The sequence below is a fragment of the Trichechus manatus genome, unplaced genomic scaffold (genome assembly GCF_000243295.1).
Source record: "Trichechus manatus latirostris isolate Lorelei unplaced genomic scaffold, TriManLat1.0 scaffold00408, whole genome shotgun sequence".
NCBI classification, from domain to species: Eukaryota; Metazoa; Chordata; class Mammalia; order Sirenia; family Trichechidae; genus Trichechus; species Trichechus manatus.
The window spans coordinates 316,775-334,019 of NW_004444344.1; the positions used below are offsets into that span (position 1 = coordinate 316,775).

A 17,245-nucleotide genomic window follows, 5' to 3' on the forward strand; every position below is an offset into this window, starting at 1 on the left:
TTAACTTTTTAAAGATTCATAGGCCTGGAGGAGAACTTTTCTAATGCTATAGAGGCCAAGTCCCAGGTGAATGTGATGGAGAAAGTGTCTTCTTAATCTTTGTGCAGTAATAAAACTCTCTATTTAGGTGGAGACAGAGCATATGGTTTGTCAAACAGCTCTGTTAGAGATTTTATCCAGATCAAAGCCATGATAATTTCATCTTTTGAGCATTGCTGAGGGTCATGACACCCCTGTGTCTATCCCCTTTCATTCCATAATTTCTTAATGCCGATTTCATGATGCTCCTGGTTTAGGGCATTTTAAAATACATGTTGCTGAAAGAAGCACAAACATAGCTTCCACTTAATCATTCTAAAAGACTCCCCTGAGTGCTAGAGTGGAGAGTATGTTGGAGGAAGAACTCCTTTTGAAAATTTTGTGTTTTCACCCAGAATGTAAGTGCTCATGACTTCCGGAGCTCCTATCCCTGCCTGTCACCAAACAAAAAAATTCAGGGAACCTTCATCTCGGATACCTTTTCCATGAGAATGTGAAATGAAAGAAGTTTACTTATGACAAAAGAAAGTATTTGACTTTTGTCACCCAGCCTCTGTAGTGAAAATTTTTAATTTTACATAAGCATGTAAGAAAAGTCAATCCTGAATATTTAGGGGGAAAAATCATCAAAAAAAATAAAGCCTCATACCTAGCTTTCCTTTTGCAAACTTCTGTAAAAGTGAAAGATTAAGCATAAACTTAAAGTCATTGTTATCTACAGAGGGTATTGCAACATTGCAACCTTGAAAGTCAATGTTTGTAAGTAATATTATGCAATTACGTTTTTATGATGTTTATGCTAACAGCAACAGCAGCAAAAAGTCAGCTATATCAGCTTTAAAGGATTTGTTGCCAACTTACTCTACGTTATATACATTTCCTTTGCACCTTTATATGGTATATTAGGTGATATCTTTAACTGAGATGTAGATAGTCATATTACACTTAAAACCTCTTTTCCTGAGTCTATTGCATTATAGGATGAGTTTATGTAAGAAGCTAATACATTTATTAAGTGATAACTTTGTGCTCAATTCTATCCAGAAATTATCATGAATCAGTTATAAAATGAATTTAACTTTACCTAGTTCTATCATGGTAGCATAGCAAGGGAGAGGTTTAGAAATAGGCAAAAGTTTGTTTCTGTGCAGACATCTACCTGTTGTGCCCTAAATTCAGAATATATGGCCAAGAAAAGTTAAACTAAATTCTCTTTTTAACTGATGATTCTTTTGGAAAATGACATGTTCATTGCCTTCCCTTCATTCTTAAAAATGAACACATTTTAAACTAGCCATAACTGATAACAATGTGTCTCTCAACTTTGCGGATTACTGACCCAATGAATATCTCCAAGCCAGATTCCAGTTCTGCTTTTGTGAGTGAATTTATACTCGTAGGTTTCTCTTTTGAGTGGGAGGTTCAGATCTTCCTCTTCTCACTCTTCACTACAACACATGTTCTGACTATAACAGGAAATGGGGCCATCATTTGTGTGTTGTGGTGTGACCAGAGACTTCGCACCCCTATGTACATGTTCCTGGGGAATTTCTCCTTTCTAGAGATCTGGTACGTCTCCTCTACAGTGCCCAAGATGTTGGCCAACTTTCTCTCAGAGACGAAGACCATCACCTTTGCTGGATATTTCCTCCAATTCTATTTCTTTTTCTCTTTGGGCACATATGAATGCTTCGTTTTGGCTGTCATGGCCTTTGATCGGTACCTTGCTATCTGTCGTCCCTTGTACTACCCTAATATCATGATGGGGCATCTCTGTGCCAAACTAGTCATTGTCTGCTGGGTTTGTGGATTTCTGTGGTTCCTGGTCCCCATTGTTCTCATTGCTCAGATGCCCTTCTGTGGTCCAAACATTATTGACCATGTTGTATGTGATCCAGGGCCACTATTTGCATTGGCATGTGCCTCTGCCCCAACAACCCAACTGGATTGCTACACTCTAAGCTTATTAGTTATCTTTGGTAACTTCCTCTTCATCCTTGGGTCCTATATTCTTGCCCTATTAGCTGTGTTATGTGTGCCTTCAGCTACCGGGAGGCGTAAAGCCTTCTCAACCCGTGGGTCCCATTTGGCTGTGGTATCACTGTTCTATGGCTCCCTGATGGTAATGTATGTGAGCCCAGGACTTGGACATTCTGCTGGGATGCAGAAAGTCGCAACCTTGTTCTATGCTATGGTGACCCCACTCTTCAACCCTCTCATCTACAGCCTCCGGAATAAGGAAATGAAGGCAGCCCTGAGGAAAGTTCTGGGGAGTTCCAACATAAATTAAGTCATACTACATGATTCCTCCATGATTAGGTCAGTATAGTCTAACAAAAAATAATCAGAGTTACACAGTTATCCAAATCTTCAAATATGAGTCTAGTGATATTGATCTGATTAACTTATTAAATTAAGCATTTATAGGACCATTTACAATCATCAAATGGCCAGATTATGCAGGTAAATTGAACTGTTGGATTCTTTTTGGCACTCCAATTGTGTATTAATTAAAGAATATACACATTTGGGTGTTTTTTTGGATAGTTTTTATATGGCTCATCAGGCGATAAAAATTCCTATTTCTATTTGATAATTTAAATTTACTAAAATTATAACTGTCATTTTGTTTGTTTAGTTGGTTGTTTGTAAATAAAAGAAAAAAAACCTTATATATTTTCTGATTGTTGTTCTTATATTTGACTCTATTATATGGGTGATATGGTCATTCTTGATAAACCCTTAGAAAGCAATTTATCCAAAATTTCTACAGGATAATAATAATATTCTAGCCTAATGACATCCATCCATATGTTGTTTTCTTTTCATGTTACCTCATTTTAAGCTCCTAAAAGGCAGTTCTTAGTTCCATGTGTAATAACACCAGTCAAAATATTGAGAAATGTAGTATTATGTTTATCTAATATTTTTACCTAAACGAGGTATCACCAAAAACTTGATGGATCAGTTAACTGAGTTTTTGATGAGAGTATCTTCCCCTAAAAATTGGAAAGGAAAATAGTTCACTTGGGGATAAATTATTTGCATTAAATTTGTTGCTGAACAGTAACATAGTTATTTGTTCATTGTTGCTGAACAATAAATTTGTTGCTGAACAATATTATGATAACATTAAGGAAAATTTTAAAGCAAAAATGCATCCATAATTCAATCACTCTAACACAACTATTTTATTTTACCGTGTCTGTTTTATTTAACATAATGCAAACTTATTTTCTTGTATGAGTTTTTATGATTATCATTTTTAGGAGCTAAACTATTTCATGTTTAGTAAGATTACTAAACACTCCCACATCCTCCTTCCATCTACCACCAATCTTTTTATTGGACCTTAAAGTTGTTTACACTTGTTTTCTATAAAAAAAGAAATATCAGTACAATCTTCATGAAGATTTGCCATGATGATATTTTGCAAACCTAAATTAGGACTCATCATCTAATCCAAAAACAGAATTCTCCCAGAAAATCCAGAATTTAAGAATGCAATATGCATGTAACAGTTTTCCTTTTAGCATTGTTATCTTATAACAATTTCCTGAGAAACAGATGGATTATTCAGTTCAAAAGGTAGGAAAGTATTTGCGAGTTTTGGCACGGACATCCCAGATAGAAAAACTATCTGTTCCTTTGATGTGAGAAGTTGTCAAGCCTGTTAGTCAATATTACTTATCAGAACTCCACCATATCTCTCTCACTTATACAGTCCGTTGAGGGATGTTTCGTAACTCTATATCCCCTTCCGAGGGCATATGGTGTTTAAGTTTCCCGAGCTCAGATCAGTAAAGGGTTCAAGAAGAACAAATAGTCAAGGTCACTAATATTTCCATCATAATCTCAGCATTCCCTCTCTTCAGTTACTAAATTAGTATGTTTCTGCAGCCACTAGCTTTTCAATTGTCTTTTCTTATCACCTTAGACACTATGCTTGGTTCACAACTCTTTCCATAGTATTAAATTATTTGACCTAACACTACAATTTATATACGAGATTTTATCAAAGCCTAACTGCATCTCAAAAAAAGGGAAGGAGGGCAAAGAGAGAGAGAGAGTTAGGAATAACAGTAAGAATATAGTGTTCTTTTCTCTCCAAGTACTTAAAATTTTAATAGAACTAAGCAAGGTGATATTTAAAAATAGGTGCTGGTTAGTGGTTTCCTTAGGGGAAATGAAAAGAGAAGTCAATATTTTCTACTCTCCACTATAAGTCATGGTGCTTATTAGCTGCCTTTAAACCTGTGTTAAGCTGACCAAGCATTGAATCTACCTCAATTACGACTAATTCCTTCACAAAATAAAATGTATTTATATAACAAAACACTGTTTATTGTTGTATTTCAGGAAAAATGTAGGGTGCACAGGAAAACAATATTACAAGAAAAGACAGAATGAAATTGTTAAGGTCTAAGAAGTTTAGATTTGCAAACTCACCACCACACTGTTTGCTCTTATTGACAATATTGAAAGGAATAATAATTAACATTGTGAACCACTTATTTTGTGCCAGCCATTGTTCTAACCAAGTGCTTTACATGTATTACTTCATTTAATACTCATGACAACCCAAAGAGGTTAGGTCAGTACTATTATATCTCCAATTTACTGAGGATGAAACAGACATAAGGTAGAACTTCCTTTAGTTGGAAATGGTATCTGATCTCAGGCAAACTAACTCCAGAGCCCACACTCTTTACTACTATACACGAAAAGTGTCAACACTCTGGAATCAGACAATTTGTTTTCAAATATAAATTCTATCACTAACTGTGTGAGCTTGTGCAAATTATTTAACCTTTTTATCTATAAAATGGAGCTAGTGATAATACTTCCATCACAGAGTCACTATGAGTAAACGAGGTAAATCTGAATAGCACCTTATACATAGTATTATGGAATTGATTAATATTATCAATGGACTTATTATTATCTTTAGTAATATGATCTTTCATTATATTATCTCTTAATATAAATATTGTTAATATTATCAGTATTATCTTTCATCTGTAAAACTAATGTATATTATTATTTTTCATTTGTGAAGCTCTTTATCATTTACAAAGTACTTTGGCATACTGTCTCAGTCCATCCTCACAAAAACTCTGTAACATAATTAGGGTAGATAGTCTCGTGCTCATCTCATAGATGAAATACAAAGAAATCAAGTGCATTGTCTGAGGTCACACAAATAGTAAGTGAAGGAACCAGTTCTGCTGACTTCAAGTTCAGTAAGATTTAAGTTCTGTACCATAGTCTTCCCTGGGACTATGGTTATGTCTCATGTAACTACCATCAGAAAAACTTCGTGACCACGCAGGCCAAAGAGCTGGATATATCCGAGAAAAGAATATTGTAAAGGAGAAATGAATGTAGGAGACATGCTTGTAAGGAATTTCTTTTCTATTATTTTAACACAGTAAGTACACAAATTATAAGAAATATTTAAGATGTAAAATGTTTATTATGTTATTAAGTGGAAAAGACAGACCATGGAACACTATAATTATATAATCTTAATTCAAATATAGAGTGATAGTATTACATGTGATTTAAATTTATTTTTTCCCCTTTTATGTTAATAGATATTTATGTAATTTTTCCATGATAAACGTGTACTTTATCCAATTTGCAAAGGATGAAGAATTAAAAATTTAATGATTGGAAGGGGATGTAAAATTTAGAGCAACACTTTTAGACACATAACTGTGTCTTTCCTCTTTTTGCACATAAGGAAAAGATAATGCTACTGTGTTTGCTAAGCCTCATAGCTTGAGCCTTTCAAAGACTTTTCCATGTGGGATCACTGTGGAGAGGAATACTTTTGGCTCCCTGGTGCTTATATCTCACTCAGAATCAGCTCTTTCTCTAAAGGTTCTTGGCAGAAAATTCTGGCTTTACAGTTCTGGTACTAGATGCTTGGAACAGAAAGAAAAGAGTGGAAGTGGATGGATATACCACACGATCAAGTGAATTTCCAATGAATCTTCCCAAACAGGAAAATTTTCCTCAGGGACGTTCCAGCTACAAGTTTGTACCTCTCACCCAAGCTCCCTGCTTACAACTCTTCAAGAGCCAATTTTCATAAAAAGAGAATTTGAATAATCATGCCTTGGACACCTATCAGCTTTTTATTTCTTTTTTCTTTTAACATATTTCAAATGTCCATCCCTTTTAAAGAAATAAGCCATTTATCTATCCAGACATACTTTAAATCATCCTAGCAAAAACAGTCATTTTTTAAAAATGGACATTCAGCTTATTCTCCAAAGAAGCAAAGAATACAGAACTTATAAATTTGAATAAATAATTATTTTTTTATTAAATACTCCATTTTCTCCACACTTTACCCACTTGAGTAATGGAGGCAAAGAAGAAACTCAACATCTACCCAAGAACCAGAATCCCCATATACATTAAACTTAGATTCAGCTGCATATAATAGAAAATCCAAGTAACAGCAGTTTATGCAGTATAAAGATTTAGTTTTTTCTTGCTTAAAATCATCTAGAGGTAGGCAGTCGATGGCAGTCCAGAGGGAGACAATTCCAAGATGCCATCAGGGACCCAGGCTTTCCTAGCTTTTTGATCTATTTTTCTTGCCATTAGGGACCCAGGCTTTCCTAGCTTTTTGATCTATTTTTCTTATCACGTTTCCATTCACCAGGTCACTTTATTATCTAAGGAGGGCAATTGAAGCTTCAGGCAGAAGGAAAGAGGTCAACCTATATTCCATTTGTATTTTTTTATTGAACAGAAGTGTGTCACATAACATCCTTCTCTTTTACAAAGGTAGCTATGTTTAACTTTTTAAACTGGGCACATTATTACCAGGATAGAATTGATAATTAGGTAGGAAGATTAGGAGAAAAAAAATCAATATTAAGCATGCAGCTAACATAGTCTACCACCAATGTATTGAGCATAAAATAAGGAAGTAAAATATAGTGATGGAAATTTAGAATTAACCCATTATATCAATGTCCCACTTTAGGAAGCTGGTGCTCCTCTTAAACAAATCTTTATATTTGATTAAACAGCAAGAAAGACAGATTTAGTGGATAGAAGGGCATCGAAAGACAAAAATATTAATAAGCAAAAAATTGAAACATTATAGAGACTAAGATTTTAATCACAGCTCGTGAATATATAGAAAAAATAAACATAAGTTTGTTTCCCCAATGTTTAAACAGAGCAAAAGTATCTTATCTGGTACTTGAAAAATGAATGCTTGAGACAAGAGATAAAACAGCTACTTTAATGTGTCCATATCAAGCTTATATAATGGTTACTCAAAGAAGCCCCCCAAGAAGTCTAGGTCAATTGGCATAACAAAGTTTATTAAGAAAATGTTCTGCATCCTACTTTGGTGAGTGGCATCTGGGGTCTTAAAAGCTAGTGAGCCACCATCTAAGATGCATCAATTGGTCCCAACCCACCTGGAATAAAGGAGAATGAAGAACATCAAAGCTGCAAGGCAAGTATTAGCCCAAAAGACAGCAAGGGTCACATAAACCAGAGACTGCACCAGCCTGAGACTGGAAGAACTAGATGGTGCCTGGCTACCTCCAATAACTGCCCTGACAGGGACACAACAACAGTCCCTGATGGACCAGGAGATAAGTGGGGTGCAGAACTCCAATTCTAGTAAACAGACCAGACTTAATGGTCCGACTGAGACTGGAGGAACCCCAGAAAGCATGGCCCCTGGAATCTCTGTCAACCTAGAACTAAAACCATTCCCAAGGCCAGCTCTTTAGGCAAAGATTAGACTGGACTATGGGACATAAAATGATACTCATGAAGAGTGTATTCCTTAGCCCAAGTAGATACATGAGACTAAATGGGCAGCTCCTGTCCAGAGGTGCAATGAGAAGGCAGAGAGGGTCAGGAGCTTGTTGAATGGACATGGGAAATCAGAGGTGGAAAGGAGGAGTGTGCTGTCACAGTATAGGGAGAGCAATTAGGGTCACATAACAACGTATGTATAAATTTTTGTATGAGAGACTAACTTGAATTGTAAACTTTCACTTACAGTACAACAGTAAAAAACAAGAAGCTCCCCCCTACAAAAAAACTCACTGCCACTGAGTCAATTCCAACTCATAGCAACCCCATAGGGTTTCCACAGCTGTAAATCTCTACGGAAGTAGACTGCCACATCTTTCTCCCGTGGAGCTGCTGGTGGTTTTGATAAGAACAGAGGCAGAAAAACAAAAATACTCAAAAAGGCTTTCAGTTAAGTCAAACATTTTAAAAGTCAGAGTTGAGGGACCCTCTGACTTTTATTACCCAGTCCTGGCTCTGATTTTACCACCTCCTTCCTAGAAGTTTCTAGATGGCCCATATCATCTGGAAAAGAAAATTCTCTGTTCAGAGTCTGCTTTTCACTTTCTTCTCCCTTCAGCTATACTTTGATGGTCCAGTTCCCTATGATAAGACTTTGAGTTCCTCTTTAATCTTCCTGCTACAAAGGAACTTAATATTAGGACTCTGGGAGAACTAGAGGAGGAAAGGGTAGAAATGTTGGAGCTGGCTGGGGTTGGTGTTATCATGAGGAAGCAAACTCTCCTGGAAAATGGAGAAGCAGCTTGTTCTTTAGACCTCAGGAGGATGTGATAGAAAAGTAGTGAGAACTGAAATATCTGAGTCAGACTGGAAAAGAGGAAAAATGAAATAGAAAAAGTTGAGTTGGGAGGGAAAAGAAAGAGAAATGTGCAGTTGGGGAGAAGTTAAGAGTTTCACAAAGTGTTCTCCTCTTTCCCCTGGCATTTCCCACCTTTGATATAATGACAGGAGCATCACACCTATGTGTGAGGCACGGTACAAGCCACTGTGGAGGACAGAATCACAGAAGAAAAGGCTTTTGCCTCTTTGCTACAACAGAAGGCAAGAGATAATCCTTCTGACTCTGACTCTGCTGATGTCCTCTCCTCTGTTCAAAGGTAAGTAGACTGCTGTTCCAGTGCCAGGTAAGCTTTGTGGACAAGGTAGAAGAGCAAATAATGAAAATTGACAGGGAGGAAAGTAAAAAAAAGGATCATCTCCCCTATATAGAGATGCTGGCCAACTCTAGGGAAGGTCAGGGACCAGGAGCTAGGCAGGGGCTAGGCAGGACTTCAGGAGAATATTTAGGTTAAGGTTTACCAGAATTTACCCTGCCAAATGAGCGACTGTCATTTGTAGACAATTTAAGTGATGCCTCTGAGTAATACTGGTAATTCCTGGGGACAAAGGATTATCCCTGGCCTTTGATCCTCCTCCACAGCCCAGGATTACTATGTTTTCCTAAATCTCAAGGTGACTGTGTCTCATTGGTCTGAGATCTCATAATTAATCCAGCCCTTAAAATCTGCCTAGATACTAGAATAGAGAGAAAAGTTCAAGGATAACATGGCACATTATTTGCACTGTTGGAGGCTGGAGGGCAGCTCAAGAAATAGCCCTTCAAAAATGCAAGGGACTAGCCATGGATATAGAATGATGTATTAGTAGGTATGCCTGGGTGATGCAAACTGTGAATGCACTCAGCTGCTAACCAAAAGGTTGACAATTTATGTTCACCCAGAGGCTTCTCCAAAGAAAGCCCTGGCAACCTACTTCCAAAAAATCAGCCACTGAAAACTCTATGGAACACAGTTCTACTCTGACACACATGGGGTCACCATCTACTTGAAAGCAAACGGCTTTATTATCAGGTGTATTGAGTAAAGGCTATAATGAAGCTGATGGTTTTGCAAGGTTGAGTCATCTAGATAATGAATTCCCAGGCTCTTCTCCTCAGACCGCTCCTCTGAAGTCTGAGGCATGTATGGACTGTGAAGCTATAGCAGCTGCAGGCTTACTTCTTGAGGAAAAGCTGCTTCAGTGCTTCTAACACAAGCTTTATAGTGATTACAGACATGTGGCAGACTAGGAGACTCAAGTTGTTCACACTCATGCACCCCTCCCTGCCAGTAGAGAGACAGTGGAGACAAAAACATGCCCTTTAATGCCAAATCCTTCTTTTGTGAAAGGCATGAGTTACTGAATAAGCCCAAACTCTCCCAGAAGAGCAATGCCTGTCACTTATAGTATAGCTGACACCTATCTCTCTGCACCCATTATGGGGATGGCGCAGGACTGGGAAGCATTTTGTTCTGTTGTGCATGGGGTGGCCATGAATCAGGAGCTGACTCCATGGCACCTGACAACATGCCCAAGAGTACCAGTCTAGTCTCCTGCCTCTTTCCATCTTTTTAGGAATATAGATGGGGGATGTATGATTACTGCCCATCTCATAATGGAGAATTGGAGGCCTTATAAAGGAGAGGAACAAATAAGCAGTGAGAAAATGCTCAATGCTACCTCCAGCCCAGTGTTCTGATCACAAAAATAGCAAGACTTCATGTTTCCATTGTTTTTCAACTTCTTCATTTCCCTCCTTTCTTTCTCTACTGTACACTTACTTTGTTTCCCTGAACTAACTTTCGAGGCTTTCTTTATTTTCCCTAACCTCAACAGTAGAATTGACTTGAAATGTTTCCCTAGTCCTGCCTGAAGACAACTGTAGCGGAGAGAACGCCAAACTTAAAGGCAGAACACCTGGACTGTTGCCCCAGCTCTCATTTTCTACTTCTATGTCCTCAGCCAAGTTGCTTAACTTCTCTGACATTCAGTTGCCTCATTGGTAAAATAAGGATAATGATATTGGGGCCACACGTCTCGTGGTTAAAGATCAAATTAGAGTATAGGTCAAGGTCTTCTCATGTGTGCATCATCACCACTTTTCCCCTCCAGTCCATTCTGTTATGAGACTAGTGTATTTGCTGCCTAGTCTTGGAAGTAGCCCACTCAAAATCTGAGGGCTTCCTCCCAAAAAACTCAGAAACCTGAGCTAGCAACCCGAAGAAAGAAGATTGGAGAGTGTCACCATTTTCTCTGCTGAGATCTATCCTGAGTCACGAGCTTTTACTGCTGGCCCTTCTCTGTCGCCATCTTCACTGGCTCTGTACCTGCAGGGAGGATCACAGGAGTGTGCACAACCTGAGTCCTCCAGTCAGCCAAGTGTCTCCTTTGTATCTTAATCACAGAACTATGTCTCCAACATGTTGCAGAACTCCCCAAGGTGTTAGATGGGTCAGAAGGGCTTAGGCTGGGATTGCCGGCTTTGGTAGGACTGACATCTATCTTTTTTTCTCCTCCTTCCCTAGAATCAGTACCAAGGATGGAATGACCTTTGCTCCTTCCCTAGAAGCAGTACCAAGGATGGAAAGACCTTTGCTGTCCTCCACTCTCCTTTCTCTCTTGATGAGCCTAGGCTTGGGCTGGGCATGGAGTACCCCTGATTGCACTATAGCAGACAGCTCCCTCTTATCTAACATCTCCTACTACATCCCATTCTGTTCCTTGGCACCAGGACTGCACCTTTTTGCATCATGCTCCAATGTTAGTGACTTGGCTCAGACCCTGACAGCACTGCCCAGGAGATTAGACGCACTATGCCTCCAGGGCACAGTTCCTGTCCTACCAGCTGATGCTTTTGGGCAGTTCCCTACACTACAGCTGCTGAAGCTGCATCTGGGCACTGTGAGAATTACATCTGGAGCATTTCAAGGATTGGACCAGCTGCAGTACCTTTTCTTTGAGCATCCCAGTCCCTGTTGCCTGAGTCTACTCTTCCCTCCAGATGCCCTCAAGCCCCTCATATTCCTCAACAGCCTTTCATTCCAAGGCTATTGCCTGAATTCTAGTCAGAACATCCAGTTGCCTCTCAGTCTTAGTCGTCTGACTCTGAGGCACAGCTGTCTGACAGATCTGCAGGAATTGCAAGGACTCTTCCCTAGCCTTGTGCTTGGTTCCTCTCCTACAGCCATCTCTAGCCCATGGCCTGCATTCCTGGAGGTGCTAGATCTCTCTGCCAACCCGCAGCTGAGTCGGGTTGGTGTCAAAGCTTTGCATGGCCTCCAGCTTCATTCTCTGAGACTGGATGGCACCCCTCTAAGTGTATCAGAGCTCCTTGGCTCAGGACTGCTTCACCTGAATTCCCTCTCCCTTGTGGGTACAGGTACAGAAAAACTGCCTGGGAATGTGACAGCCTACTTTGAGCTTTCTGCGCTCGACCTTGGGAGGAACCAAATCCAGAACATAGGGAATGAGGACCTCTCAAGCTGCCGCTCCCTAGAACGCCTCAGCCTTCATGCCAATGGTCTGCATTCACTGCCCACCAGATTCTTGAGTGCCTTGCCCCAGCTTCAAAGGCTTAACCTGTCAATGAACAAGCTGGGTCCAACCTTAGTGCTCCCAGAGGGGCTGGTCAGCTCAAGTCTGAGAGTGCTAGATCTGTCCCACAATGAGCTCAGTGCCCTGCCCTCTGGGGCCTTCTCTTCTCTTCCTCAACTCAAGGAGCTTTGGCTGGGTGGTAACAACATCTCCAACTTATCCAGTGAGGCCCTAGAGGGACTGAGGTGGCTGAAGACCCTAGATCTGAGTTGGAACCAAATTAAGGTGCTGAAGCCAGGCTGGCTCTCCTCCCTTCCTGCTCTCATCTCACTGAACCTCCTGGGCACCCATATAGAGAATTTCTCTGGCCTGCTGCTCCAGGGTCCCAAAAAGCTGACCCATCTGTGGCTGGGTTCTCCTGATATCCTGGAGCTCTACCCTCCCTGGCCTTTGACACTGCTCAGCTTAGAGGTATGGGCACATACGTACGTCGAGTTTAGGGTCCCCCAAGGAGAACCCTTCCTGTTCTTGGAGAACCTTACCTTACAAGCGTCCTATGTGTTGCTGCAACCAAGCAACAATACAGTCCATTTCCCTTCCCTGCGTCACCTCACCCTGCGAGGCTGCAGCCCCATTATTTTCTCTACCCACAAATCCCAGGGATTCTTCCCACAGCTGCCTTCCCTGGAGCATCTGCACTTCTGGTCTAATCATGAGGGTACAGAAGGCCTACAACTGTTTGGGTTGCCCAGGCTGCGAGTGCTGGAGCTGGGGGGCCTGGACTGCCTCTCTGCATCAAGACCAACAGATCTGGAGGTGCTACTGGAGAATCTGCCTCAATTAGAAGTGCTGGCACTGAGCAACCTGAACTTTGGGAACCTCTCAATCTCCAGCTTCAGGGGCTTGGGCCTCCTCCGGCTGCTGCTGCTGAACTCTGAATGGGCCCTGGGGCTGGACAGCAGCCTCCAGGAATTCATCCCCCAGATGCCTCAGTATGTTTATTTCTCAGATGTCATTTTCATCTGCCAGTGTGAAAGCTCTTGGGTAGGGCCTTGGGCAACACAGGCCCCAAATACCTTTGTGTATGGGCTAGAGAAATCTATTTGCATGGCCAATGCCTCTGACTATTTCAAGACTCCATTGCTCTCTTTCCTTTCTGGTAACTGCCCAGATAATCTTGAGCTTCAGAGCTTTCTAACCAGCTTCACTCTGGTGCTCCTGCTGATCATTTTTGCTTTGCTTGGCTGCCCTAAATGGCCCTGGCTCCACCACCTCTGGACCCTATTTCATGCCTGGTTGTGGAAGGTGGGTGGCTGGAACCACAGAAGCCAATACCACTATGATGTCTTTATATCCTATTGCAGTCAGGACCAAGACTGGGTGCTGGCAGAGCTGATTCCTGCCCTGGAAAAGCCTCTTCCAGCTGGTGAGGGCTTGAGGTTATGCCTACCAGAGAGGGACTTTGGGGTTGGGCAGGACAGGATGGAAGCAATGGCTGCCAGCATAGACAGCAGCAAAGCCACCCTATGCGTGCTCAGCCGCCAGGCCCTGGGCAGTCCCTGGTGCAATCTAGAGTTAAGGCTCGCCACCTACCACTTGGTGGCCAAGCCTGGGACTACTCGCCTCCTGCTGCTCTTTCTGGAGCCTATTGATCGGTGGCAGCTGCGTAGCTACCACCGCCTTGCCAGGTGGCTTCAGAAGGAGGATTACTTGGATTTGCCCCGAAAGAGTGCAGACTTGGAAGCTTTCTGGGACCAACTTCGGAGAACGCTAAGGAAAACTGTACAAGACAGAGAGGATTAGAGACAGCCACACAGGAATAACCCCCAACAGGTCCCTGGATCGCCATCGTATCACTGGAGGGCAGGCTCACAGAAGGGTCTGTAGGCAATGTTTAGCTCAAGCCCAGTTGCCCACTAAAAAAAATACAGATAAAGAAGTCAAATCCCAATGGGATAATATATTTAAAAGCACTTGAAGGCAAACAAGGTATCAATTAAAAAAAAAAAAACAAATAAAAACTCTAATACCTGCTAGCCCCTCACAACACAGGCACTCTCTAGGGAAGCACATAAGAACGTGTTTTCTAAAATCACATCAGCATTTTTCAAAATGAATTTGTTCTGCCTCTGTTGAAAGCAATATATTTACTTGGACTTGCTAAATATTCTACTTTATTCTGGAAGAAAGGGGCAAGAATCAATAAGCTATTTGTTAGTTCCCTAAAGTTGGATTGAAACCAAGTTTGTAACTCACCAATTGCCCAACAAATTCAAACAGCTTTCCTAACTCATGACATTCTCACAATAACAGTATTATGTAGGTGGGAGCAATAATTTGATCCCATATTACACATAGAGAATCTAAGCATATAAAGGTTAAGTGATGTACCACGCTTACATAGCTAGTATATCACAAAGTTCAAACCTGGACCTAGTTCTCTGAGTCACGATCCAGTACTTTATGCTTGCTACTCTACTATCTTCCAGTCATCGCTAACCAAAGACAAATTACCATACTACAAAGTTAACACATGGCCAACATGTGGCAAACATGTGGCACATGTCTTACAAATACACATACATATGATTTCTTTTCAAGAATTGTTTCTAAAGAGGAGCCCTGGTGGTGCAGTGGTTAAGAGCTCGGCTGCTGACCAAAAGGCCAGCAGTTTGAATCCACCAGACACTCCTTGGAATCCCTATGGGGCAGTTCTACTCTACCCTATAGGGTCACTATGAGTCAGAATCCACTCAGTGGCAAAGGGTTTGGTTTTTGATTTCTAAAGAAAAATCACAAATTCCAACAGACTTACATAAAATGATGTTTTAAGTGCCCCAAATAGATGAATGATTAAATAAGGAAAAGTACGTTCATAAGAAAGGAATATCATCAAGCTGTGAACAAACATGCTTCAAGGAATGTTTAGTGCTATGGAAAAAGACTCATGATATAATATCAAATGAAAAATATTTACACTGCATATACTATGATTTCAATTTTGAAAAAAAGAATTGTATATGTTTCTAATACATAAAATATGTATAGAGAGAATACTAGAAATGTAAACTAGAAATGGCCCTAGAAATGGAATGATAGATGATTTAAATTTCTTCCTATACTTTTATGTATTATTCATTTTTTCTTCAAAAATAACTTAATAATTTGATAAAAAATTAATTTAGCTAGTTTAAATAGTTCTCGTCTTTGTGGTGACACATCAGAATGGGAGCTTGTGAGAAGGTATGGGTGCTAAAATCTGAAAAAAACATGGTAAAAAAGTGAAAAGCCACTGTAAACATACTGTATCCACTCAGAGACCATCCTTGCAGAGCCATCCCTAGCCAAACTAAGGAGCCACTTAAATTTTGCCTCAGAAAGTAGAAGCTTTCCACAGTCATCATTTCTGGATAAAAGACCAATTTTTTCAATTAATAGAGTTGGGCTATTTATAGTCTCATGGCATAACTCTTGGACTTTGCTGACCAACCCACAGTCCAACATTCACTTTCTTTGTCCCTTTGTCCTGATGTCAACTAGTAGCCCTTGGAAAATACTATTCATTTTGATGAAAACCTCAAGTTCTCATTAACCTCAATATTTTCCATAACACTCTTTTATGTCACTGAAGTTACCCAGATAGGTTTTCATTTTCTCTTGACACTTCTTGGATGTATATCATAGAATTTCAGGGTTGAAAGAAATTTGCATCTGATGCTTGCATCCCTTCTACCACCTCCTCAGTCTCTGTTTGATCAAATCCATGATAGAAAGTAGCCTCCTTCCGAGGTTACTCATTTCATCACTACAAGTTTCTCTAATAGAAAGTTATTCTCTATATTGAACTAAAATGTGTCTTGCTATAACTTTTATCCATTGCTCCTATTTTTGTACTTCACGGTTTAAATGGGACAAATTCATTTCCTCCATTAAGTGATCATTTGTTCCAGTCAACTCTTCTGTTCTCCAACTTAAATATCCCATTCCTTCTACTGAGTTCCATATTATAAGTCCCCTTTAAGTTACTGTCCCCCAAATTCATTACCTTTTGCCCATTTACTTATTAAATTATGAAAACTAGAACTTCTGTAGGGCTCTATATCTAACCTATGTAGAATCAAACAGGATCATCTTCTTCCTGTTTTAGAACATTGCTTCCATTTATACCTTCTAAAATCACATTATTGGTTAAGGTAATCATAGTGCTGGTTTAAATGTGTAATTTACTTTTCTCTGGCTGGAGTGGGATTGAAAGGACAAATTCACAAAACAAGTGGGACAATAACATACAACTAAATATTAGCAGTTCATTCTGACTCATAGCGACCCTATAGGACAGAGTAGAACTGCTCCATAGGGTTTCCAAGGAGTAACTGGTGGATTCAAACAGCCAACTTTTTGGTTAACAGCCGATCACTTAACCACTGCACCACCAGGGCTCCCTAACAATAGGTACTGATCCAAAAATCCCAACATTACCACTGCATACTTGAGGCTGGTATATGTGTACAATTGTAGACAGAAGGAAGTAGATGGAGTAAGCCTCTGAAGAGATTTGTAAATTATTTGCAAAACCTAACCTCTGTCTTTATATGACGTGGCTTTGTAGAACCCCTTGCTCTTACATTCTCATTCCTAAATCAAATCTTATCTCTTTTGTGGGAAAACATAGCTGTATTGCTATAAAAATAATGACGAATGTTTCTGATCCAAGGTTGAAGGCCAACTTATTCTTCAGCTTAACCCAGGCCTCATCATCTTTGCCTTTCCTCTAGAGGTTGAAACAATTTAGATCTCAGTTAAAGAACTACTGTCTGAGAGCTGGCCAAAACTTTCTCACTGCTATCGCTGGATGAGGCCACTGGGAGATGTTGGATAATCCAGGAGGGTCAGAAGCAAACCTTGGCACAATTATTAAAAAGTGCACGAGGGAACTGGAGCCCAGCAGTAAGAACAGCGTGCTCTGATTCACCACCCCTCCGAGATGGGCTGC

At 40.2% G+C, this 17,245-nt stretch overlaps 2 protein-coding genes across 3 annotated transcripts; both read left to right on the plus strand.

Moving 5' to 3' along the window:
- Positions 1–1,288: 1,288 nt before the first annotated feature.
- On the plus strand, positions 1,289–10,592 carry LOC101343488 (olfactory receptor 11H12-like). Of its 2 annotated transcripts, XM_023725795.1 has the most exons (2): positions 1,349–2,302; positions 10,075–10,592. In XM_023725795.1, the coding sequence occupies exons 1-2, from the start codon at positions 1,349–1,351 to the stop codon at positions 10,123–10,125; spliced, it is 1,005 nt and encodes a 334-aa protein (XP_023581563.1). In that variant the 3' UTR covers positions 10,126–10,592. The 2 variants fall into 2 exon arrangements, with proteins under 2 accessions (XP_004391087.1, XP_023581563.1); XM_004391030.2 differs by lacking the exon at positions 10,075–10,592 and having other exon boundaries at positions 1,289–2,355.
- Positions 8,883–14,178, plus strand: LOC101345777 (toll-like receptor 11). Its single transcript, XM_004391034.2, has 2 exons — positions 8,883–8,996; positions 11,244–14,178. The coding sequence occupies exon 2, from the start codon at positions 11,263–11,265 to the stop codon at positions 14,053–14,055; it is 2,793 nt and encodes a 930-aa protein (XP_004391091.2). The 5' UTR covers positions 8,883–8,996; positions 11,244–11,262; the 3' UTR covers positions 14,056–14,178.
- Positions 14,179–17,245: the final 3,067 nt, after the last annotated feature.

Bases quoted from the DNA above. Each gene is read 5' to 3' on its own strand.
- LOC101345777 (XM_004391034.2), top strand. From the start codon at position 11,263: ATGACCTTTGCTCCTTCCCTAGAAGCAGTACCAAGGATGGAAAGACCT.
- LOC101343488 (XM_023725795.1), top strand. From the start codon at position 1,349: ATGTGTCTCTCAACTTTGCGGATTACTGACCCAATGAATATCTCCAAG. The intron at 2,303-10,074 runs GTTCTGGGGAGT...GAAAGGCATGAG, and splicing joins TGAAGGCAGCCCTGAGGAAA to TTACTGAATAAGCCCAAACT.